Here is a 27,249-nt window from a genome sequence, read left to right as displayed (position 1 = left end):
AGAACTTACTTCCTTGATAAATAAAGTAATTTCAATTTCTCGACATAAAAATAGGAATTTGAAGTATATACACTTTTACATTATTTCAGATTTTTGTATACAAGACTCCAGAAAAATAAATGGAAAATTTCATTTCTTGCTCTGTTTGTTAAGCTCCAAGAACTCCCTGCCCCTTTATAACTCATCAGTCACGTTTTTTCCTTCTAGGACTATAATGATGAAATTCGTCAGGAACAGCTACGTGAATTATCTTACTTAAATGGCTCAGAAGACTCTGGCCGTGGCAGAGGTATTAGAGGCAGAGGGATCAGAATAGCCCCCACAGCGCCTTCAAGGTACATTGGTTTTTACTTTAAGTAAATTCACAGCCAGTGAGGATGGCAATCTTTTGCTCACCTGCTCTGTGGCATGATCACAGCAAGGAATCAGCAACAACAACATTAGCCACGATAACCACCACCTCCACAAAAACGGTGAATGCTTACATAGCACATAAGAATTTCCATGAATTAACTCATCAGATCCTCCACACTGAGGCTAAATATTACACACAGGTGATAAAATGAGATACAGAAAGCTGTAAGGAATTTGCCCAATGTCACACAGATAGTTTGATTGCAGAATTCACAGTTTGAGCTCTTAACCAACTGTGTAAAGAGAAAGTTATAAATTTTGTCTGTGCCTTAGGTGGCCCTTGAATTGTCATAGTCTTGCCAGCTACATATGGAGATAGATGATGATAGATAAATAGGAAGGAAGGAGGGAAGGACGGAAGGAAGGAAGGAAGGAAGGGAGGAAGGAAGGAAGGAAGGAAGGGAGGAAGGGAGGAAGGAAGGAAGGAACAGAGAGAGAGAGGAAAGAAAGAGGGAAAGGAAGGAAGGAAGGAACAGAGAGAGAGAGGAAAGAAAGAGGGAAAGGAAGGAAGGAAGGAAGGAAGGAAGGAAGGAAGGAAGGAAGGAAGGAAGGAAGGAAGGGAAGGAAAAGAAAAGAAAAGAAAGGAAAGGAATTTAGATATATAGGTAGATAATATAAATAACCCTAGTACAGAAAGCCAGAAGCATACTTCTTGCTTGGCAGATGGTAAGGATATTTAAAGTTTAGTTACATTTGACTTTGCAATGTCTTTGGTCATCAGAGATTTGTTTTGCAGGACTCTGTCATGCTTTCAACAGAAAGCATTAGTTTGCAAACAAGCAAAGTAAAAAATACCCATAGCCTTCACACAGAGGCATTGCAATTCTGTCATCCTCTCACCCTATTATAGTTGGCCTTCAAGTCTCGGAAAGACATAGACCTGGAATATTATTTATATATTGCATAGAAATCACTGAAGAGATTCTAAGACATTTGCTGATTTGATTTATTTATTAGTTATGCTCCAAATATTTTCAACAAGCACTGTCAAAACACCAGCATTTTAATATTTAAATCATAATTGCATCAAACAGCTTTTAAATTACCAGAAAAAGTTAAGAATAATAAATTTCCAAATAAAATACGAAGGCAATAAATATCTAAAAGCAAAATGTGGAGATTCTTGACATTCCATTTGACTAAAGGAAACACTTCTGAAAACGTTCTGAATCTATAGCTTATTTTTGTATATTTATCTTTAAAAAATAAAAACAGAGTATTTAATGCTCTCCAGGCACACTTATTTATTGCTAAAAATGTGACATAGCATTTTTATGGACATACTTTTTATGGAATCAGCCTTTTACAAAACATTGCATGGTGCTAACCTCATCACGATGGGTTATAAAAGGACATAGCAGGTATCTTCAAATGATTGAATCATATGGTTTAAATCATGAACTTGTTGCTTTTATAGTTCAAGCAAATGACAATTTATGTCTACAGAGGAGACAATTTTTTTTCCTTTTCTGCATTCCTTGAAATTGAAATCACTTTTTAAAATAATGCATTAACCTGCTTTTGAGATTATAAAATCTCTGTATTAATAGATTTTATTTTGTTATTAATGCTGTTTAATGTAGTAGCATATTTGCCATATTGGAGAAAACCATATGGGATTTTTATTTCACTGAAATTTTGTACTAAAAAGTTAACCTCTATTGAGTTAATAAAGAATAGTTCATATGGTCTATATTTTTAATTATCTTAATAGAAAAATTTGACCCAGAGCTTTTGTTTCTGTTTTTAATGTCCCATGGATCTTATAGACCTGATACTACAGACGTGAAGAGAAGAGAAAATTGCTGTTGAAAATTAAACCTCACTTTCAATGCTGTATTGACGACACTTTTAATGTATTAACATTAATGAAAGTAAATGGAGCAGAACTCTGTTGTCTTCTATTTCAAACCAGATAATAAAATGTATCTACAAATAAGAAGGAATAAGGAAACAGTTTCTCAAAACAGAAAATCATATTGATGAGAAAACCCTTGAAAACATAAGTTAGTGGAAATTTGTACATATTTATGAAATTATGACTTTATTGAGCTATTCAGTTACACATATTTAAAAAAGTACCTAGAATATTTTTAAACTTCTATAGTAATGTCAAAATTTATTTAATTAAAGGAATTTGTGCTTCAATAAACATAAGTATGAAAACTAATTCTCTGATAACATATCCATACTAGAGAGCAAAGCATCGCATGTGTATTATAATAGTTTACATTACCTAACTGAAGAATTAAGTTATGTGACATCTCTAACACATATCACGACTACATGCTGAGTGAGAGAAAGCAGAGGAAATTAAACATTAGGGGCATATTGTTTGCTATAAGGAGAATTAGTACTTAGAATGAATGGTGTTTATTACATAGGGCAGCGATCATATTTGTTTCTAAAAAGACTACTCGGTCATCCCTGTGGGTGAGAGAGGAGAGACAGAGACCCTGGCTCATGGCAGGCAAGCCAGCAGGAAGACAAGTCCATTATTCAACAGAGAAAAGAACCCCATTTGAAGTGTAGAGATACAGAACTAGAGATTAGAATTTATAGGAATTAGGGCCTAATTAGATGCTGGAAAAGAAAGAGGGCCCAAGACAAGGATAACTCTGTGATATCTGTCCTAGTTAGAGATTGTTACATCAGCTAAGGTTAGGTGAACAACCAAGTTAAATGAAGACCATGATTATTCCTACAATTAATTCTGGCTCTTTGGATATGCTAGCAGGGTCTTTGGCAGGTGACTTGTGCTTTCTGTGCCTTGATTGTGAGCCTTTAAAATAGCTTAGAAACTGTGACATGACAGGCTTGTCAAGATTTTCAAATTCGATGGTGCATATAAACAGGGATTTCCAAAGTGGTCTGCACGTTGGAATTAGAGGACTTCCTGCTTCCAGGTACTGTGATTTCATCGGCCTGGGGGACGGTCTGGAATTGGGAATTTTCAAAGGTCTTCAGGTAACTAATGTGCAGACAAGTTAAGGAACCTCTGATGTTAGGCCCATAATTCCGATTACGGCTTGTGTTAGGAAGGAAACAGATAATAACCATAATTCGAGTTAGGGAGTGCAGGGAGCACCACAAGAGAGAGAGAGCATAGAGGATAGAAAATGAGGACATCCATATGCCAAGGGGCCTCAGAAATAGAGAAGCCAGTGAAGGAGGCTGAATAAGGAAAAGAAGAGGGAGGAAATGTGGAGAAAAGCTAAGTCGTAAAGTCCAAAGAAGGCAATTTCCAGACAGAAGTCCACAGTGATAAATATGATAGGGAGGCACAGTAAAATGGGCTCTGTAAACAAGTCCAGGGGATTTTGAAATCAGTATAGGCCACTGGTGAGCTCATTTAAGAGTATTTCTCCCAAATTGGCAAAAGCTATGCCTAGATTACACTTTTTAATTTTATTTTTCAATTATAGTTGGCATTCAATATTATTTTGTATTAATTTTCAGTGTACAGCATAGTGGTTAGACAATCATATACTTTACAAAGTGTCTCCCCCAATATTTCCAGTACCCACCTGGCACCATACAGTTATTACAATATTATTGACTATATTCCTTATACTGTACTTTACATCCCCATGACTATTTTGTAACTACCAATTTGTACTTCTACATCCCTTCACCTTTTTTATTTGATTCAAGAATAAGGAGTTGAAGACTTAAACAGGGAAAAATTTCAAGAAGTGAGAAAAATGAGGGAAAGGATACCGTAGTGCGGATTCAACCAGGGACTGTACCCTAAAATAGGTGATGTAAATCTTGCGTTGAATTGGAGAAGAGAGACATGGGGTTAATATTCCAGGAAAAGGGCATCATGAGCCAGATTCAGGAGACAGATTTGCTAGGGCTGTGTCTTAAAGACAGTTGATAAAGGAACTGAATGAGAAGTTACATATGATGCAAGCATCATAGAATTTTAAAAGAGGAAGAATTTATTACAGATTGGGAAAGCTGATGTGACCCATCAAGGGAAAAAACCCCACCGCAGGCCCAGTGAGTTATAATACCTGTGATTATTTAGTGGTACACCCAGCACTCGTGAATGTAGTTTACAGTAGGTGACATATAATTTACTAGCCACACATGGACACTTTTGAGAGTGTGAAAATGCTAAACCGAATAGGAAACTAGGGCAACGGTTGTAAATCAGAACAATTCTGGGCAAACCTGGAAATATGCTCACCCTCCTTATGGGGAAACAGATAGGTGCTAGGCCCAGGGACGGTAATAATAAGAATGGTCTTCACATCCTTTTTTATAGATGTGTTTTTATATTACCATGGTAATGTGGGCTACTGTATTGTATCATCATGATAATGCAGAATGTTGCCTCCTCAGCTATGTTGTGTTGAAGCAGGCACCTGGCCTTCCAGGCCTTTTGTGTGTCTCCTTCCCCCAGTCTAGCAGAGAGTTCTCTATACATTAGACTCACAATAAGTTCTCTGATAATTTCTCTATTCATCAACTCTGTAATCTATTTAAAACTTTTAAAGGCTTTACCAGCATTCTTGCTGTTCACTCGTAAAAGCTCATTTTCTGCGAGCAAGAAAGAGCCAGCTGACTGCTATTCATAGCAGAAAGCATAACCTACATTCCCATCTGTGGGTGCAGCCAAACAGTGTGATTGTTGACATCCCAATGATCATTATTTTTCCCAAAGCTTTAGTATTGCTGCTGAAAGCAGTGCTTTCTAGAGGCCAGCCTTTCAGACATAATAAAAAGTGAAATAACCACGCTTCTGCCCAAAGACTTCAGACAAACACTCAACCCCTCCGAAGGCCCCTGAACGCCATAAAAGTTGGCTACATCCATTTGATCTCGGGCTTTTAGCACAAGTTACTTTTGTGTCAAGCACTGTAGTACAGAGTATTTAGTCTTTTTTTTTTTTTTTTTTATTGCGGAGTCCTAATGTATTTCACTAACACCGTAGTTACCAGAGGAAAATAAATCAGGGACTCTACCCATTCAGAGGGTTACATGCATGATAATAAATCAGTGACAATGAGTTGTAGTTTCAAATGACCTCAGGCTTAAGCTACTATAATAAACAGAAAGACATTACCATGGTCCGAGTTTCCCATTTTGTTAAGTGTTAAAGTGCAGGCAGATTTTTTTGGTGTTGACGACAGCATTGCACATCACTGTCACTAACCTTCAGCATGGAAGAGACGTTTGCGTTTAGCAGCTCAGTGTCATAGGGGGTCCCGTGAGCCAAGTATCAGACAATGCTCTCAAGTGGGGCTTCCTGGTAACTTTAGAATAAAATGAGAATGGGTTGGTTTTATAGTTTTATAAAAGAAAATATTCAAGTATTTTACCTGCTTTTCATAACTAAGTCATAACCAGCATTTATACAGTTTATTCTACTGTGGAGGTCAAAGTACTTCAGGTTCGAAAGAATCTCAATTAAACACACACACGCAGGGATTAACTGGGTTTCTTCCCATTGTATGGAGGCTGTAGGATGAAAGCTTTGTCTGTTCCAGTCCCTTTGTCTCACTGCTTGTTTCTCATCTTTCCGTGTCCTGTCTTTCCTAGGGGTCGTGGGGGTGCCATTCCTCCTCCCCCGCCACCTGGACGAGGTGTTCTCACTCCCCGAGGGACCACTGTGACCCGCGGAGCTCTTCCAGTGCCCCCTGTAGCAAGAGGCGTCCCTACCCCACGAGCCCGGGGGGCACCAGCTGGGCCAGGATACAGGGCACCCCCTCCTCCAGCCCACGAGGCTTATGAAGAATATGTAAGTACCCTCAGCCAATCTGTTGTTAGGAAGAATTAAATTAATTTTGTAACAAGCTAAGCCTCAAAAACATTTATATACCATCAGTATAGTAGATGGTGTTTGTTGCAGAAAACAAATGCCACTTGCAACAGAATTTAAAGAGTGCTCTTAAACGTTAGCATTTTGAGGGAAGCTTTCATTTTCCAGGTGCTGTGATTGTTGTTGGTACCAGTCAAGTAGCTTGCATTTTAAGAATCAAACTATCCTGAGGTTTTCTTGTCTTGAGAAGACTCAGTCAATTTCAAACTGGAAGTAATTGTGAACATGATGTCAATCGTATATTCAGAAGCTTCTTCTGGGATTTGATAAAGGTTAGCATAAATCTCACTCAGAAATATTTGGCAAATATAATGGGATTGTATTATAAACTTTGGTAGTAATGTATAACCATGTGACTGGTCTTTTATTTAAAGATCCTTACTCTCTCTTTCACTCTGTGAAAGATATGGGATTGGTAGATGAGCAGACTTCAAAAATGTCTGAAGAGAAAAGCTGTTTGGGTAATAGTGGTCAACAGTGTTGTTAATCAAGTAATTTGCAGGGCATATGTAGGGCACCATGAAAGAGAACAAGACTGGCAAAACACTGTAGCCTTTCACATGCATTTCAATTATACTGAATAAATCACTGGAGCACAAGGCAAATAAGAGTGAGCTACGAAAGCATAAAGAGCTCGTAGAAACATGGATGGGAGAGGCTATATTTTGAAAGGAGAAATCTAGGAGGAGGGTAGTTGTTTAAGTAAGTCAAAGAAAATATGTAAAGTCATGTCATCAGAATTTTTGTACTTAGATTTTAAACTATCTAATCCCTTTTATTCATTCGCTCAATCATTTCTGAGCCTCTGTCTTATTTCAGGCACTGTTCTGAAGGTCCTGGAGATGTAGTTGTGAACAAAGACCAAGTATCTGCTTTCGTAAAGCTTACATTTTAGTGGAAGGAAAACAAAAGTATATTAAAAATGAATACAGGGATGCAGGTGGAGAAAAGGGCTCCGGAGAGAGGTGGAGGGAAGCAGTCAGGGGGCCTGTCCTACGTGAGGGTCTAGGCCAAGGGGCTGCCTCTATGAAGAGCATCCCTGGTCAAGTAAACAGCAAACATAAATGCCCTGAAATAGAACCTGCTTGACATATTTGGGGATCAGCAAGGAGAGCATCAAAGCTGGAGCAGGTGTGTGAGGGGCAGGAAGTAGACAAGGTCAAGGGATGGACAGGCCAATCCATGTTGCTTTTGGAAAAAAATAGGGCAGGAAAGTGACGTGATCATGTTTATGCTTTTAAAGGATTGTTCTTCCTGCATCGTGGAGAACAGGAAGAATATGGGTGGGGATTGGGCACAAGGACAGAAACAGGGAGACTGGTGCGTAACTCATTGCAAGATCTCCCACTGACAACCCAATGGCTCGGGGGTGGGGCGAAGAGAGGAATTTAGACTCCGAGTGCGGTGTATAAATGGTCTGTTAGGGTTCGGTGATGAGACAGAAGTAGGATGTGTGAGAAAAGAAAGGAGTAAGGATAATTTTGTGAAGTTTTGTGAAGTACAGGTTAAACAGAACCTTGGACTACACAACTGGATTAAACTGAGGTGTCATTTACTGAAATGAGAAATACCACGGGGGGAACTGGGAAGTTCAGGGAGCTCCGGCTGAAGGTGTTCGGCCTTCAGGAAATTCTGTTGTGTCGCTGGGGAGAGTGAACCTGACTTTGGAAGCAGACAGCAGCATCCTGATTTGCATTCCAGCTGTGTCAGTGGCTGTGTAATGAATTTATAAACCCTCTGAGGCTTGTATTTCCCTTCTGTATAATGGGGCTAATCATTTCCTCTCACAAGACTGCATTAATATTAGAAATAATATAATATGTATATGTAAAACATTAGAAATCATATCCATAGCACTTAGAAGAATGCATAACTACCTAGAACATTATAGACATTCATAATGAAAAGTAACTTATTTAAAATTTTATCATGTAAAATAGTCTTTAATTTTTGCCTGGGATAAGCTATGGACCCATTAAAGTCATATTTACCTATCTTTGTGTATATTGATTGGGCATCATTGATTGCAAATAGCACAAGCAATTTTATCTTCTTTTAGTAATAAACAAATAAGTTAGCAAATGAACAAACACACCTGGGGAGGCTGTCACAGCAATATATGCTTATGCATGAAGTTCGGTAATGGGAATCCCATTAGGCCTAAAGAAAGTTCTGGACAGAATAACTAGAAAACTGTCAAGAATCTCTGCCCGTATTTCATCTCTGTTTTCTCTGCCTATATGTTTCTGTTCCATTTAATCTACAAACTGGATGTTTGGGCTTCTCTGGTCCACGTGGTTCAGCACATGGTGAAACTTGCCCACCCCAGGGCTGCCATGTTTACACGTCCAGTTCTCGTCTCACCTACAGATGCTGCCTCTCAGTCCTACTCTAGACCCTCAGGTGGAAGAATCCTATCACTCGGGCTTGTCAGGTCTAACACTAGATGAATCAGCTATGAGAATAGGATGAGAGTGTCTGGAACTTTGGTCCGAGATCTACCACTCATCTGCCAACAATGAAAAGGGAGGGGAACAGGCGAAGTTCACAAACCGGAAGCACGATTATTGGGGACCTAACCCCAAGGCTAACATGAGAAGACACCATTTTCAGAGAACGCATTATAAATTTGGCAGATATCCCCAAATAAATCTAAGATAATATATTGTTGATAACAGGAAAATGTAATTTTTTAAGCTCATTTTTGCCACATTTTGAAAAACCTTTCATATGCTATATTTTAATTCTTTCTATATAAGCCCTCCAATGAGTACGGACAAAGTTTAATACGTGGCTGGTAAGCTGCTCACAACAATCTTTGCCGTCTCAGGACCAAGCCCCGATTAACAATCAAGAGCCTCTACTCGGCTCTAATTTTAAACTATTGATTTCTCTGTAAGGGGTAAGAAAAACAAAGTTTAAGTGGCTCGGTAACAAAATAATAGCACCATGCTGAGTTGATGGTGAAATCTCAAGGAGTTCTTAACTTTCACATAAAATTTCTTAGAAAAGGTTCCCACTATTATAAATGACACTACAAGCTAATTCATTCTTCAGACTTTTCTTTCTCCCCCGCTGAGTCTCAGCATTAAGTTTCTGACCACACAGAAGGTACATAGGTGATGAAATCCATTCCTTGCAGCTTGCCTGACAAGAAACAGCTTACTGTAAATGAGACTGCTGTTTAAAACCATCATTAGTGTTAGCTGAGTCTACAAAAAAAAAACACATGAATTTTGGTTTGTTACACATCCTAATCCAGACTTTAAATATTTTAAAGCTGCTTTTCATTAACCTTCCCCGAGAAAGAGGACATTTACATTTCACAGATTCGTCACGACGGAGGTAGATTTAGGGAATTGAAAAGTACAATTAAAAAAACACCCATACAACAAAATATTAAGCTGATTAGTCTACAATGGGTAATATTTTCAAAGAGAGTAAACTAAAACTTAAACTTCTGAATACCTACTAGGTTCCAGTCACCGTATATTAATTCATTTAGCTTCAAAATAACAAGAGCAACCAGTTACTGATTAACTATTTTAGTAGATGAGGAAACTGAAGCTTGAAATTGAGGCTTGCATCCAATTTCCTTTCTCCCAAGCTTCTGTATCTTTATCCCATGAAAATATTATCTACATGTTATTTGTCTCACCGAGAACTGACACACATACAGATCATTTGTCCTGTGTGCCCTCCGTCCAGACCATTGTCAGTGTGTAAATCCCCTTGGTGATATTTAGGACATCTCCCAGCCCCCATATGAACACCTCCAATTGTGGAGAAGTCAATACCTCCAGAAACCAAGCGCTGGAAATGTAAGAGCTGTGGTTGAAGAAACACTCTGGACTCTCAAAAGCACGCCATCTGGTGGGAGAGACTAGGATTAGTCTGACGATTAATTTGTAAGTAATGTATAGGGAGGGTTCTTATCTTTACCCTCTATTAGAAGTAATTTTTGTTATCTCCTGCCATTTACAAGAATAAACATCCTAAAGGCAGAGAGTGTTTCCTAAATCTATTTTATCACTGCAGTTCTAAGTGGCTTGATAATAGCAATTGAATTGAACCTACGTATAATATTGTAAGGATGACATTTATGTATATATATATTTATATATTCGCACTCACAAATTATAAAAATATTAAATGAATGAAAGTACAACATAACATATATTATGTGCCAAAGAGAAACTACAGGGTGGGGCAAAAATAGGTTTAGAGTTGTGTGTAAAATAATGCAATAATTAATGAATAATAATACTTTAATAAACTCTGTGTTTCACATACTCACAAATATAAACCTACTTTTGCTCCACCTTGTATGTCAGCTCCTAAAGGGAATTATCACTATGGCCAAGGGTGTTTTTAAAAACTTGTAAGAGGGTAAGGAAAACAGTAGCAGCAGACCAAGATGATTAAGTATAACTGAGAAGTAGACAAAAGACAGAGGAAGCTCCATGCAAAGAAGAAGGAGGAGGAGGAGAAGGGAAAAGGCAAGAAAATGGAAGCTTCAAAGCAAATCTAAAGAATCTGGGAGGACTCTTTGAAGAAACAGTTCATTTAAGATAGCAGTAGAAGAAATACTATGGAGTTACAGATGACCTCAAATGCTGACATTCTAACTTCACGATTGCAATAAAAGGCCAAGTGGAGGTTATTTTGCAGAGGATACACTAAGGTTTTAGGGGATTTTATAATGCTAAGTAGTTTGGGTGAATTGGGGAACAGAGTGAAAAAAGGAGAGAAGATCTGTGACATGAACAGCAGTGAGGCTTACTGCTCTGAGCCCCAGGAATGCATTGAGAATGTCCAGACGAAAGATAACACTGATTACGGAAACAATAGGGTTTGGTGATGAGTGGATGTGGGAGGAAAACGAAAATCAATCAAGGCTTATTCAAAGGTGTTAGTATATGGGGTGGGGGTGAGACTGCAGAGACAGAAGGGAGGGCTGTGGTGGGAAGGGGTGGGCAGGAAAGGATTGACCTTGAAGCAAAAGAATCTCCTTTCCAAGGCCCTGGGAGGGGCCTTCTCAGTGTGCTCACTGGATTAAGTCTCCTGTTGCAGAAGTCAGGGGTTTTACCTGACAGCAGTGGAGATCGGTTTCCCTCTCACACTTCCCGACAGACGGGTCAGGTGGTGTTGGAGGGGCAGGGCTGTTTGTGAGGTTGTGCTAACTGAAGTTCCTGTTGGAGACTCATTTGTTTGCATTTAGTGGAGTATTTTTATTTGTATAAATTAGGTGTTGCTAACACTCTGTTACAGAAGTGATTCCAGGGATACTCTGGGTACACATGGGTCAAGGTCAGGCTGCTATTTGATTGTTCACTATGGCATTGTTGCAAGAATTGTGCGTTTAGTGATGAAGAAACAAATTTTGAATTGTATTGGGCCACATCTGTTCTATGCAAAAGTCTTCCGTAGCTTTCAGCTCAGCTGTGAAAAAAACTTAATAGAAGTTTACCTGACTTTGACAATAATCGTAATAGTCTGTAACATAACAAGGAATAAGTTGTGAAACAAAATGTTCAAAACTATCAAAAATAACAAACTTTTTCTATCAACCATGAGAGAGAAAAAGAAACCTTAAATTTTCTGTCTTTACTATAGGAAATATTATAATTTTAGAAGATGATCAAAAGTAATGGGTCCATAATATGGAAAAATAGATACAAGTACATCAAGTAATTAGTTGATAAAAAAAATACTAAATATTTTCTGGATTTTGTGAAGTTTATAGAATTTTCAGCTTTTTTAATTTTATAATTAGCTGTGATTGCCTTTCTCATTCTAAATAAATGTTTGCTTTCATGCTTAATATAATTTTGTGAACTTTTTTTTTAAAGAATGCATGATGATATAACCTTCAGGCCCCACAAACTCTGGATCTGCCTCCGTAGAGGAAAACAGTGGCAGCACTTCTGGGGAAGTGCCTGTGGAGGGCTGGGAGAGTGGCGCTGGACATTGCTGAGAGGAAATATTGACTATGTAACCTTAGTTTCTTTCTAGTACTGCAAGGCTGTCCTGCTGTGCTTAGCTGTAACCACGTGGGCACCGTTAATAGGTAAAAGATAGGTAAAAGCTGATGCTGCCTTTTCAGCACAGGTTGGATGGGAGAATCAAATGTGCAGGTAAAGGCACACAGTCTGTGCAAGTGTCCATCCGAACGGCACACACTATGAACATAAACTGACACCATCAATATTCGCTTCAATACTCTCTCTGATTGTATGCTGGAGTAGCATGAAAAAAAAAAAACCCTCAGGTGCACAAAATAGTTTCTAGTTTCCAAAGACATAGATCCAATTTATTTTCAAATGACCTCAGATTTTGTCCAATGATTAATACTCAGATATTGGAGAGCTGTATGGGGCACAACAAAGCAAGAAGAGATGTGAGGTCAATGCTACATGAGAGATTGTGACCAGGTATAATCCATCATGTTAACCTAATTTATAACATTCATTTTGATAAAGTTTTGAGAAGGGTTTTTTTTCCCCATCAGTCTTAACTAAGCCCATTGGCATTCCAGCCCATCTCATCATATAATTTGGACTCTGAGGCATCCTTCCAGTAACAATGAGAACACTAGGAAAGTCACTGGTAAATCAATAGTCCTTAAAATTCCATAAATGAGTTCAGGCTGCCAACTTTCAATTTCACGTGTGTGGAACTTTTTTTTTTTGGCAGGAGAGGGAAATAAGTATTAAATGATAATTGAAATCAATTCTTGTGCTGTTTTTGTGGAAGGAAAGATTATGAGCCTGATTTGTAATGCATTTTGAGGGGAGCCACACGGGGTGGTTTTCCGTGTTATAGCCAAGAGCCTTCACCCAATGAAGGGAGATTTTTATTGGAGTTTTTAGATTGGATATTTGTATTCCATTAAACATTCTTGTTTGAGTTTCATGCTCCACTCTCCTCTAAGGAGAGAATAATTTACCAGAATGTATCCTAGGGTTTTGTGTTTTGAAATGTAACTAATATTTAAAATAACAAAAACACGTGAGGTTAACAAAATATTTTTTTGAAAGTACTTAATGGGCATAATGCTACTGTGGTCCAAATCTCCATAGAAAGTCAGTGATATAAATGCTGTTAAAATATTAAATTATTCCCCCCAAATATAATATATTATTTTAAAATTTATGTGCATTTTCTTCTGAAGTTGAAGTTGAACCAAACCATCCTTCTAGCATTGTGCCTTCGATGTTTAAGTCATTTTAGAACAGATGCAGATTCTTTTATTGGCCGCAACGCTCGGGATTGAAGCCAAACCTGTATCTTATAATTGCCGTGATGACTAATGTCTTTTGTAACACTTACAGGATGAAAATAGGTTTCCCCTCTGTACCTTTTCAGAGATGACTGTTAGCTGATGGAACATGTTATATCATGAAGTATTTTAGAGTTTCTTCCAGGAGCTGCTGGGCGAAAATGCCACGATGCTTCTGCAGCATCTGCTACAGAGAAGTGGGGAGGAGAGCAGTGGCAAAAACACCAAAAATCGCCGCCTCGGCCTCCGGGAACTCTACCATTCCTTCTTTTCAACATTATAAGTATATTTTAGGTTGTACTGTTTTCTCTCTGTGGTTCATACCACAGACAGAAAGGCCCAAGGATTAACGATGAAAGTGCGTTGAGCCTTTATTTTTACAGGAATGTTCTTAAAAAGCTGTGGTGGGTACCCATGAATAATTTTTACATCATTTTTCCTTCCGAGTTGACTATGATTTTAATGAATGTGGTCCTACTAAAAAATTAAGACCCTGTACAGGGCGACAAGTCACACCCAGGAATCTTAAAATTTATTTTTTCTTTTGGTTTTTCAAAAGCATTGTTCCACATGTTTTGCCAACACCACCCTTACCTTTCATGGCAAAGGGAACTTAAATACAACTTGCCTAGCTAGTTAGATTGTCTATGGCTTTTGCAGATAGCCAAATAGAAATGGTTAAGTAGGATTGAGTCCTTGTCTGGGTTTTGGCCCTACTCCATTATGGATTCTGCATCCGTTGGGAAATAGTGGCTGCTAAATCTTTTCATCAGTGACAGATCTTTTCAGTGTGTGTATGTGTGTGTGTGTGTGTGTGTGATATGTGATATCTTAGGAGCTAAAGGCTTTTACTGGGGAGTCACAGTTACAGATGTTCTCTGCAATGACTTTTCATAATCTCAATACTTGAATTAAGACAGTTTCTCCTCCTAACTGAGATTGGGGAGGTGTACTTTCCCTTTATATGAAGCCATATTATGAATCAGTTTAGCAGAGGAGGGACACAGGAAGGACCCTCATTTAACCTTTCTACCTTGTATATCTCAGAAGCAAAATGGAGAATATACTGATGACGGACTTTAATTTCTTCACGTTCCTTCATGTATTTACATTTGTTCTTCTGAAGAACCCCTGACATATAAACAAGCAGAGTGAGTTGTTCTCTATTTTACACAGTCATGGATACTAACAGAGCTGGAGGCCTGCAAATGCAGCTGGTGCGCGTGTTGGAGAGGAGGGTTAGGATGCTGGAGGAGGACTGATTTGTTTTTTCAGGTAGTCCCTTTTATGGCAAGAAAAAAGAACAAATTTTTTTCTTATCCCAAGAACAAATTTAAAACAACAGACTCACATGATATAAATCATGGGGATTGTGTACCATAGTGAGAGATTTTGCTTTTACTGCTTTTGCTTTCTTCCTTGGAGCTGCGGTACTAGCTGTAACTACTTGAAAATAAAAACCCATGCCCTTTGCTGTAATTTCAGCCCCCGTTGTAATTTCTGCTGTCACTTATATTGCAATATTTTTATTAAATAATACATCTGGAATGTGCCTTTGCAGAATAATAAATAACCAGCCACAACAGTAACTGGTATGCCCTCCCCTCCCCGCCAATCTATTCAGCTGGTCTGCACAAGAACAGAGAGCCAGTTACTGTCCATTCTGTGTGATCAGACCTCAGATCTGATCGGCTGGGTCCTGAGCCATTCTGGCTGTTAAATGCTGTACCACGTCCATACTGGAGAAATCCTAGTAGAAATACAGGCGAACAGATTTTCACAAATAGACAAATTATATCATCTAAGCTTAGAGGTTAGCAGGATTCCTCAGCCAAGCCATTGGGCCGTTGTCCAAGACAGATGGTCTCACTGCACCAAAACTTCTTTTGGTCACAGTTACAGCTGATGGCACTTACGACTTCAGAATTCCCAGTAGTCTGCCTGTCAGGCTGAAACTCATCACAGTCTCTTTCCTGGTTTCCCAATGTGTCCCGCATCTAGAGGGAGTTGAATATAACCTAGCATGTCTCACCTGCTGTGCTCCCTCATTTACGCAGAGACTCTCGAATGCAAAAGGCCATCTTGCACTTCTGGATGTCAGGAGGGACTGACCCCGTCCACTACTTTGTTTTAAGGTTACAGAAATTAAGGTTCAGAGAGTGACGACTGAGCTGAAGTTGCACACGTGGTAATGCCACTTGCGGGTTGCCTGACTTTCCCTGCAGTGTTTTTACAGTGGATGATAAAAGGCAAGGGTGGGGGAGCACAAATGCACAAATGTACTCACTGGGGTGTCTTCCAGGTAACTAGACGAATCGTCTGGCACCCATGTGGAGCTGAGTTTCAAGCTTTTCTAAAATTGACAAGGAGTAGATGAAAAGGACAATGTGTGAAATGTTTGAGCCCTCACCCCTAGCAGGTTTTGGGGACCCAAATTTCTCTTGTTATGATGCCTTCTCTTCTGAGAAGCCTGAATACCTCATAGAAAATACACACACACACCTTCATTATTTTTTTAGTTAGTGACACTCTCAAAGAAACAAATAATTTCCAAACGCAAAATACAAACAGGAGTAATGTAGCAAGCATAACCCGGAGGTAGGAAAATGTTTCAGGAGGTCTCATTGGGGATTTAGTAGGCAAGAGTACTTACTCATTAAGCAAGAACTGACACCTTGTACGTTTGAAACCAGATTTTCAGCACATATGTCTTCTGTGTTGTATAATCCAAATGTAAGTCAAAGCATTGCAAGCAATGCATTATATATAGAACAGAATTATACATGTAAATATCTAAATACAATGAAACAAAAATACATTTTATTTCCTATGGAATCTAATTGAAGCTTCTCTTAAACTTTACACAACAGAAAATGATAGTTTTTATATGTAACTTAGGCAGCAACTGTCATCCCAAAATAAATCTACCAAATCCCCTTTCTCACAGGAAAAAAATCTCCATGAAAATTTCTTCCCAAACTAACAAGTTTCATCCAGCTATATCCCCCGTTTTTCTCTTCTAAGCTTCTTACAAGGCTATCGTAACACCCCATGTTCAGCTCTCATCTCCAGAACTTTCTTAAATTTGAGTCTTCTGTTGACCTCTTTGTTTGAGCATTTCCAATTATTTGTGAACCTTTTCTTTTTTTTCAAAACAGTTTTTTTCTTCTCACTCCCACGCATCTACACCAGGCAGTAATGTCTCCTGCTTTATGGTTCCTCCTGATATGTCTATTTCTGTTTAGTTGAACCTCAAAACTGTAAAAGTCATCTTTAGGATCTTTCTTTGCTTTATTTCAAATGCTAAAGTTGTGTTAGTTTTCCTAAAATTACAAATCTCTCCCTGTGGCCCGAAGGATAAACTTCCACCTTCTTAATTTTGTATACTTAATATTTTGAGAAGATGAAGATACGTACTTTAGTTTTAACAGCTTACTTACAGTTAATTGTGTTTTGTTTTCAAATGAGATTTGACCAAGAGTAAAAGGAAAGTAAATGAGCAAGCAAGAGGAAAAAATCCTAAATTTATATAGCCAAGATAGTTACCAGCAACTTTATAATTCTTAATATATTGAAATCAATTGTGCTATTGATGCACTTCAACTTAACATTTCTTTGAATGCCCATTATATATTATACTGATTTCCATGGGAAGAGGCAATGAGAACTAGAAAAGGTGGGCACCTTTAATAGATGTCTGTTGTATCTTAGGGCTTTCACATACACAATATAACAATAGTAAAGGGTAAGAAGCATAACCCTTGTTTTCCCATTAAGGAAAAACTACAGGTAAATCTTTCAGCCACCTGACTGGTAGCAGAGCTAGACAGATCTGTCTTCAAAATTACCAGCTTGTTAGATACAAAGATGTAAAAGGAGGAGTTTCCAGCTTCAAAAGGGCAACAGGTAACACACCTAGACAAAAGAGAAAACTCACCAAGTTCAGTACAAAGTATAATTTGTGAGGGTGGACTGAAGACTTCTTTGTTAGGTATATGCTGTTTTCCTGACCTACCTCACAAACTAGGTATAAAGTAATTACGACAGCTGGTAGAAATCCCATTAAACCAAACATATCTGTAATATTTTTGATTTGGTTTGCTTTCACTTGGAAAGGTTAAAGAACTGATTAGTTCTAATGTTATCTATTTGATATTGTGCACATATAGAAATTTAGGGGAAAAATAACCAATAGTCTTCAACTTTATAGTAGTGAAGATAGAAAAGACTGGATCAGTTAGTTGCAACCAAAAGTTCTTTGCAAGTCTAGAATATTAAAAGTAGCCAAGAAGCCCAACAAATGGCAATAATAATAATAATAATAATAATAATAGAAGCACCTGATAATTATATTAAGTACTTATAAGCCAGACACTATGCAAAGTTCTTTACCTTCAAGGTTTAACTTCCATAGCAACTTATTGTGGTGATATTATTTTCATTTTACAGTTGAAGAAAGTGAGGTTTAAAGAGGTTAAGTAGTATACCCAAAGTTACCTAGCCAGCAAGCAGGAGAGCTAGTGTTCAGGAGTTAGATTTCATGGGTAGTGCTCGTAGTGTGTAAGCTGCAACAGTGTAGTATTAACACATGGCAGGTGCTTGCCCAAGTGCTTAACATGCATAGACTTAAGTTATCCTATTGGCACCTCTGTGAGTTAAGTACTATTACTTCCTTAGATACGAAAACTTACATTCAGGAAGAGATTGAGTGGCGACCCCGGAAACCAGTAGCAAAACTGGGATTTCAAACCAAATGGTCTGGCTACAATGGACCCTGCTCTGCTCTCTCTGGGGCAGCTAGCAAAGATACCACTTAGACAATTAGTTGCAAATGATACCAATAGGGAAAAAACGAGGGAAGCACTTCAAAGAATCACCTAGTAAATCTCCCTGGACTACAGTGAACATATAAAAACAGAGAGACAGGAGGCTTGAAAGACAAGTTGTATCAAAATAGTAAAATGACCCGTGGGGAAAAATGCCTGGACAAGAACTGAGTAAGTTGTTAGCGGGGACTTGGGAAAGGTTTCTGAGTTGTCCGAGGATCGGTGTGCAATGTGCACGTCCCTGCCACTGAGGCAGGCGGACAGCAGAGCAGGAAGGGCCGATGGAAGCGTGTGCAAATCTCACGGCCACATGGAATCCCAGTCGGAGTGAAACAGAAAAGAGGGGACCGTGGGAAACATTAGGGAAGACTTAGTAACTAATTAGACCAAACTCTGGAACTAATTCCAGCATTGCAGGCATGCAAAACTTTTTAGGTAATTTAAAAATTGAATGTTATTCAGTTTTATTTCTTTTATTTTTGACTTGAAAATAATGCTAGATGATGCATTTTTTGAAATTTATGTATATTGCCGACAGTTTTCTCAGCTTTATTGAGATATTATTGGCATATAACATGTAAGTACAAGGTATGCAATGTGATGGTTAGTTACATGTACATGTCATAAGTGATTACCACAATAAGATTAGTTACTATTTCCATGTACTCACATAATTATGACTTTTGTGTGTATGGTGATAATGGGTAATATTTACTCTCTTTACAACTTTCACATATGTAATACAGTACTGTTAATCATCATCACCGTGCCGCACATGAGATCCCCAGATCTTACTTCTCTTTTAGGTCACAGTTGTACCCTTCTATCAATATCCCCCTTTTCCCCACCCTCAATATTATTTTTTATCACACCTCTTTTCATTGTGGATCTTGTTTTCCAGTTGATCTACATAGTGATAACAGCTTCAGTTAGAAAACATTTTAGAAAATTGCTTATGAAAACCACAATCTTGAAGTGAGAGTTAAAAAGGCAATTTAGAAGAGAAAAAGGAGTTTTAGATTTTTACTCTAAGTACAATAATGTAATGCACTCATATCATGACTACAGATTTCTTTTTATCCAAGCGCTTAAACCACTTTCTAAATGGAGATTTGAACATATGACCGCTCTCACACACGGAGTTTTTCACCATTTTGGGGGAGATGCCCATCTGTCAAAGGCAATTTTAGCCCTTGCTCCCATTGCATAACACTGAGGAACATGATTTTTGTTTTGTTTTGCTTTGCTTAGTAGTTTTATCTTTATTACCTGTTAGAAGTTACTTTGCTGTGTGTAGGAACTCTGCAGCCCCTGAAGGGAGCAGTGTAGGTCTGGGTGAGCTGGAACCCACCCCTGCAAAGGGAAGCAACAGGGACCTATTCAAAGGACAGAGGCACAAGGCCCACATGCAATGCAGGTAAGGCAGAGGGAGGAGAAACCAGGGCTTTATGTACTAGAAAGATCTCTTCTTCTACCGTGTAGCCTCTATTCAATTTTTCTTTTTTACTCCTAGGAAAACATTTGAAAAATGCTCTATAAGAACTGTAGAATTGTCATTATCCCAAGATACATATTTTCCAGGCATTTCCATCCCCCTCCCTGGCTTCTTACATTTCTTCCTGTTCCTTCATGTCCTTCAGCCAGAGAGGAACCAGGACACCTGCAGAGTACAGGAGACTGCTGGTCCAATACAGGGGTCAGCAAACATGTCCTGAGAATGGCCCAAAAGTAAACATTTTTGGCTTTGGGGGACATACAGTTTCAGGCATGACTACTCAGCTTTACTACCATAGTGTAACAAATGGATGAGAGTGACTGTGGTCCAATCAAACTTTAGTTACAAACAGCAGGTGGCAGGTGGGCTCTACAGTGCCCATTAAGGACCTAACGTGTAACCCATTGTGTTTTGTATTGATCTCATGGCAGATTTCAGAGTGAAATTAATAAGGAGCATATAGCCTACAATAGGGGCCAAAAGAAGACTCTGGAATTACAGGGTATGTGAATTACCTGAGCCTGCTCCTGTTCTAAGAGGATCTGTGTGCCAAGGAGACGGGATAGACCATTCCATAAAACTGCTACCGAATTTCCTCCATTAATTCTCAAAGATGGTGGTTCTCATAGAATTATTCTTATTTCAAGGCCCTCCTGCCCTTTAATGTGCAGATACATGTGTGATGCAGCCCACTGCTAACTCGCTCACAGCGACAGCTGACTCCCATTCAAGAAGAAAATCTCATTTTCAGCAGAGCTCTGAAGGCTGGGTGACCCAGGCACCGTGCAAGTGAATGTCTTGCTAAATGACAAATGAGTGTGGATCCTCTTTTTTTTTTTTAGAAGAATGTAGGTACAGTAATACCAATATTCCATAAAGCTACCTACTTCTGATGATAAATTCTCCAGTGTCACCTCACTGGTAGTGCTATGTCCCAGCCATTTGTACTAATCTAGTATTGTAAGCTACTGTCAGATAAATATTCACACAAGTGCACTACTTGTTTCCTTCTGAAAGGACCTGTTAGCCATCATGCTCCAGACAGACTCAAATTTAATGCATCCTTTAAAAAATGTATTTGGCAGTAAAAATGTGGTGGAAATTGATCTTGTTATAAAATTTAGCACCTTAGATTTGACATTAAGGCCACTTAGAGACTTCAGCAATCAGTAAGGCAGAAAGGGAACAACTGAATTTCAAGGTAATGGTTCTGAGACCATAAAATGAGAAAGTGGAATAGGTTACAAAACCTCATCTTTCAAGTGGGTCGTTTATTTGTCAACTACTCCTGCTCTAGGATTCTCCACACACACCAACAAATAAATAAATAATGTCTTCCCTGCTGTCCTTATTGGTTTTTTTTAATCTGAGGGGAATAAACCTGAGTTTTGCAACATTACCTCACTTTCACAGAGCATCAGCAGGAAAAATCAGAACCATGCAACAAATGACAAAAAAAAATTAACGGTAAATAAATGTAATAAGGTGACTATAAGTCAACTTGAATTTGTAGAGTTATAACCAAATGTGCTAGTTTGACTTTAGATAAGGTAATATAGAATTAACTATTACAGGCATGAATATTAAAATAATAATCAAGTTGAAAAGAGAGGGCAAAAAGTCCTATTTGATCTCTGTTAGCAGTTTGATTTTAATGGCATATTATAATCATGATACAGCTCAATGGAAGTGCATATGTAATATTTCACGGACATGTGTACAGTTCCCTGTTCAAGGCTCCCTGTGGCTTGTGAAGGACAGGCAGCTATAGAGACGTAATTGCAACTGATTTCTCAGAGTTAAGCCTGGATCCACCCTGACGGGGCAGATGGTACATTTTCTGAAGAGCGTCCGTCACCTTTCGGCAACAGCAGGGTCTGAGTGAAGCAGATCAACAGGACTTCACTTACTGGCTCCTGAAAAATGCATATGTATATACATACATATATGTGTGTATATAGATATATGATTTTATATATTTATTTTTAGAGAGGGTGGAAGGGAAGGTGAACGAGATGGTGAGAAACATCTATGTGAGAGAGAAACATTGGTTGGTTGTCTCTCCTTCTTGCCCTGACCACCGGGGATCAAACCTGCAGTCCAGGCATGTGCCCTGACCAGGAATCTCAACCAGCAACCTATCGCTTTGCAGGACATTGCCCAACCAACCGAGACACATCCGTCAGGGCAACACGCACGTATTATAAGGTGTTTTGTTTATCCTGGAACTGGGTATTCATGGACAAGCTTGACTTGCTCCTTCATTTTCTCCCGCGTACTGTTTGTATAAACTCTAGCTTCAGCCTGATTTATTTACTATCCCAAAACATTATATGTGGTTTCATACTTTCCTGCCTTTACTTTGTATGTGATTCTTTCTACCTTTTACACACACACACACACACACACACTCTTACATATAATAGAATCTACTCAAACTTTCAGGTCCCCAAGTCAGAATTCATATCACCATTTCTTAACTAACACCCTAAAAAGTGAGGATTGGGCCCTGGCCAGTGTGGCTCAGTTCACTGGGGCAATGTGCCATAACCAAAGGGTTGTGGATTTGATTCCGGTCAGGGCACATAGCTTGGTTGTGGGATTGGTCCCCAGTCCAAGTGCCTGTGGTCTGGGAGCATACAGAATGGAAACCAATTGATGCTTCTCTCTCTCATTCATGTTTCTCTCTCTCCCTTCCTCTCTCTAAAAAGCAATGAAAAACTGCCCTCAAGTGAGGATTAAAAAATAATAAGTGAAGATTGATTCAGTCTGCCTTTAATGTAGTTAATTACATACTTGCCTGTCTCTTCTGCTAAACATAAGGATTTATTCTACTTTATTTCCTACATGGCTTTGCAAATAATAAGTGTCAACAAAATCAATTAAGTGAATGACTTTTATCAGTCTAGCCAGACAGTTGAAGAGAGATGCTGAACCCCTGCTAGGGACAGTAGGAGATAGGAAATCCCAGGAAGCTTTTAAATCACAGCCTCAGTTCTGACTAGACTCCCAGACTGCAGCCAAGCTGGGGTGTGGTAGGGAGAGGCTGTGCCATATCCCTCTAGGCTTCCCTCCACCTAATTTTCCCTGTTACTCACACCTGCTCCTTCAGGCCTGCTTGGCTTTCATCAGTGAGACCTTTCAGATGCATTTAAACAAGGAGCTCCTCTTGTTCTTGAGGCTGAGGGTAAGACACAGCTTTCTCAACCGGGATCAGTGTCGTGGTGGAGGTGCAAAGAATAAAGAGGCACCTAAGCAAATATTGACCAGTTACCAATTAGAAAAAATATGACCCATTGGGATGAAGAAGGCGGAAAATGTGTACTTATTTAGGTAGGAGGTGATTAAAGTACATTAATTCTTCTTCTAAATTAGATACTACTTTTGTACTTGTTATGCTAACTGTTCTGTTTAATCAGTATAAATACAGTATCGACAGATGTTCTAAATGAAACTTTGTGAAAAGGGATGTTAATTGTTAGATATCTTAGAAAAAATTACTACTCAGATTTTATTATTAAACTTACTTTATGTGTATGTGTAATAATGTTAGCTACTGTTTCTTATCCAAAAAATTACTTAAGAAATGAATCAGTTCTCATATTTAATATAAACACAATAGCGTATAATCAAATGCTATTCTTAAAAATGCAATAGTCTCATTATCATAATAGTTGCTTTCATTATTCTTTATTGCCATGAAAGGTACATGCACACAAGTTTACATCATTAATGTGTACTTTAAAGAAAAACAATATTCAGAAAATAAAAACACAGAAAACACAGAGATGGGGGCTAAGTCTGAAGCCCCCATCCATCCCTTCCAATTGTATGCCCCATCATCTTCTGGATATAATGTCCCAAACTGAAGGATAATCATCACTTTGCTTTTCTTTTATCACTTATACATGTATCTCTAAACAATGTATTATTTCATTTTGTTTCTTTTTAAACTTTATAAAAAGGGACTCAGACTATGCATATCCCTAAACTTTATTCATATTATAGCTATAGTTTGTTCATTTTCACTAATAAATATGCCAGAAGCTTAAATATCCATTTGTTGTGTATAAACATTTGGATAGTTTTTCTTAGTGTTGTCTTTCACTTTATGAAGAATACTGCCATAGATATTCTTATGCTGGCTTCCTGGAGCTGGGCCATCGGGACTGACAATGTTCAACTTTCTAAGTCAAGCTGCTCTTCTAAGCAGATACACTGAATTACCTACTATATTATTGTAGTCCTTGTTGCTCCATATTCTTGCCAACTAATCAAATATGAAATCAAATTTTATTGTGGTTTTAATTTGCATTTTTATGATTACTAATGAGATTTATTATATTTTCATGTATTTATTAGCTGTTGCTATTTTTTTTCTTTTGGGAAATACTTGCATGATTTTTGCCTGGTTTTCTATTGGGTTTTTTGCATTTATTTGTAGTTTCCTTATATATTCTAGATACTAACCTTTTGTCATGTTTAAATGTTTTTTAAAATCATTCCCTGGTTTGTGGTTCATTTTATCACTATTTTTTATGATGGATGCTGCATATAGGTTATTCTTTCAATGTGGTAAAATTTATCAGTTTTCCTTTCACAGATGAGAGTTTTTGTATTTTATATAAGAAATTCTTTCCTATTTGAGGTAATGAAAATCTTCTGAAACTTTTCTTTTAAAAATGCTATTAGTTTTCCTTTCACATTCAGTGACCAGGAACAGATTTCATGTATGGTATATAAAGAGATTTGGGTTTCATTTTTCATCATCAACTCGGTATAAATTTAGTTTTTAAAGCTTTTCAATAAATTCTGATATCTAGCCATACAAGGCCTCTTGTTTCCTGTTCCTGCTCAGGAAAACCTTAGATTCCCTTGGTCCTGTTTTCTTTCATATAAAATAAATTGATATGCTATTAGGGAAGGAAATTAACATCTTTATAACACTGAGTCTCCTATCCTTGTGCATGGCGTATGTCCCTAGTTATTCAGGTCTTCCTTAATTCCTTTCAAAGAGTGGCATGTTTTTCTGTATGTATTTTACATCTTTAGGCTTAGGTGCCACATTTTTTGTTGCTTTAAAGCATGATAAATTTTTAAATTATTAATGTAATTATTTGAAATGTTTAGTGTTATTACATAGAAATTACTTGCAGTTTGTGTTTTAAAATCATCTTCAGCAGTATTATGAAACTTCTTACCAATTCTGATGATTTGTCTGAAGATTATTTGAGTTAATAAATTTGGATCTGTGTACATTACATTTAACTTAACCAAACATGCAGTTTATCAATATTTTAAACTTCTTACAGAATAACATAACAAACACAGCATGAATAAATTCCATTATCCCTCTCAAATCACATGCTATTATCCAATAATTTTTCAATTTACTCCTTAATTTAGAGATTGAATTTATTGTTTTATATGCCATAATTTTTTATATTCACACCATTCTATTTTGACTTCCTATGCATTTCTTTTTTTATATATAAAAACAGAATTGGGCTCTTTTTTACCTAGAAGAAAATCTGCTCAAAGCTTTCAAAATAACAAAAATTTCATCCAACTGCATATATTTTATTTCATTCTGACAATGTCGATACATTTTAAAACTTCTTTGAACACATTTATGTTGTCTCTATGGTAACCTCCATTTAAAAGTAGTTCTTTTGCAGATTCCATTCTTTTTTTCTTATTGTTATTCACTTACAGTTGTCCCCACTTTTCCCCTCATTGCTCTTCCCTGCCCCATCCAACCCCTGCTCCCAAAGACAATCCCTTCCCCATTGTCCTTGTTTGTGGCTCCTTTGTACATATTCTCCTTCATCCCCCTGTAGTCCTCCTTCACCCTTCCCTCTGATTCCCTGTCAGTTTGTTCTTATTTCCATTGCCCTGGTTCTTTTTTGTTCATTTGTGTGTTTTGTTGATTAGATTCCACTTATAGGTGAGATCATATAGTATTTATCTTTCACTACCTGGCTTATTTCACTTAGCATAATGCTCTCCACTTCCATGCTGTTGCAAAGGGTAGGAGTTCCTTTTTTTTTCTCTCTGCTGCATAGTATTCCATTGTGTAAATGTCCCACAGTTTTTTTGATCCACTCATTTACTGATGGGCACTTAGGCTGTTTTCAGCACTTGGCTATTGTAAATAACACTTCCATGAACATAGGGGTGCATAGGTTCTTTTGAATTGGTGTTTCAGGTTTCTTAAGATATAATCCCAGCAGGGGAATTGCTGGGTCAAAAAAAAGTTCCATTTTTAGTTTTTTGAGGAAATTCCATACTGTTTTCCACAGTGGCTGTACTAGTCCTCATTCCTACCAACAGTGAACTAGGGTTCCCTTTTTTCCAGTCCTCATCAGCACTTGCTGTTTGTTGATTTGTAAATATGGTCATTCTGACTGGTGAGAAATGGTATCTCATTGTGTTTTTAATTTATATCTCTCTGATTGCTAGTTATGCTGAGCATACAGAGAGCTTGTGGGCCCTCTGTATGCCTTCCTTGGAGAAGTGTCTGTTCAGGTCCTTTGCCTATTCTTTAATTGGATTATTTGTCTTCCTGGAGTGATGTTGTGTGAGTTCTTTATATATTTTGAAGATCAAACCCTTGTCCAAGGTATGATTGGCAAATATGTTCTCCCTTATGGTTGGTTCCATTTTTATTTTGCTGATGTTTTCTTTAGCCATGCAGAAGCTTGTTGATTTGATGTAGTCACATTTGTTTATTCTTTCCTTTATATCCTTTGCTGTATGGAACATATCAGTGAAAATATTGCTGTGTTGGATATCTGAAATTTTTCTGTCTATGTTCTCCTCTAGGACTTATATGGTATCATGATTTATATTTGGTTTATATCCATCTTGAGTTTTTTGGTTTGTGGTATAAGTTGCTGGTCTAGTTTCATATTTTTACATGTATCTGTCCAGATCTCCCAACACCATTTGCTGAAGAGGCTATATTTTACTCCATTTTATGCTCCTGCCTCCTTTGTCAAATATTAATTGACCACAAAGACTTGAGTTTATTTCTGGGCTCTCTATTCTGTTCCATTGATCTATGTGTCTGTTTTAATGCCAGTACCAGGCTGTTTTGATTACAGTCGGTTTGTAATATAGTTTGATATCAGATATTGTGGTCCCTCCAACTTTGTTCTTCTTTCTCAAAATTGCTGAGGTTATTCGGGGTCATTTATGGTTCCATATAAATTTTTGAAGTGTTTGTTCTATATCTGTGAAATATGTCATTGATATTTTAATAGGGATTGTATTGAATCTATAAATTGCTTTATGTAGTATGGATACTTTAATGATAATTCTTCCAACCCATGAACAAGATATATTATTCCATTTATTAGTGGTTTCCTTAATTTCTTTCTTCAGTATTTTGTAGTTTCCT

General features: G+C 37.8%; 1 protein-coding gene across 3 annotated transcripts in view; it reads left to right on the top strand.

The window, feature by feature from the left end:
• KHDRBS2 (KH RNA binding domain containing, signal transduction associated 2) overlaps nucleotides 1-27,249 on the top strand; it is a 544,593-nt gene that overhangs the window by 332,405 nt on the left and 184,939 nt on the right. For all 3 annotated transcript variants that reach the window (XR_008425555.1, XR_008425556.1, XM_024576649.3), the window contains exons 5-6: nucleotides 208-335; nucleotides 5,965-6,163. Coding sequence is in view for 1 of the 3 variants with exons in the window: in XM_024576649.3 (XP_024432417.1) it covers nucleotides 208-335; nucleotides 5,965-6,163 (327 nt within the window). In the remaining 2 variants the exon portion in view is untranslated. The remainder of the gene's footprint in view (nucleotides 1-207; nucleotides 336-5,964; nucleotides 6,164-27,249) is intronic.

Source organism: Desmodus rotundus, chromosome 11, assembly GCF_022682495.2.
Source record: "Desmodus rotundus isolate HL8 chromosome 11, HLdesRot8A.1, whole genome shotgun sequence".
NCBI lineage: Eukaryota > Metazoa > Chordata > Mammalia > Chiroptera > Phyllostomidae > Desmodus > Desmodus rotundus.
Note: the sequence above shows the minus strand (reverse complement) of the source record. Positions and strands in the feature narration are given on the sequence as shown.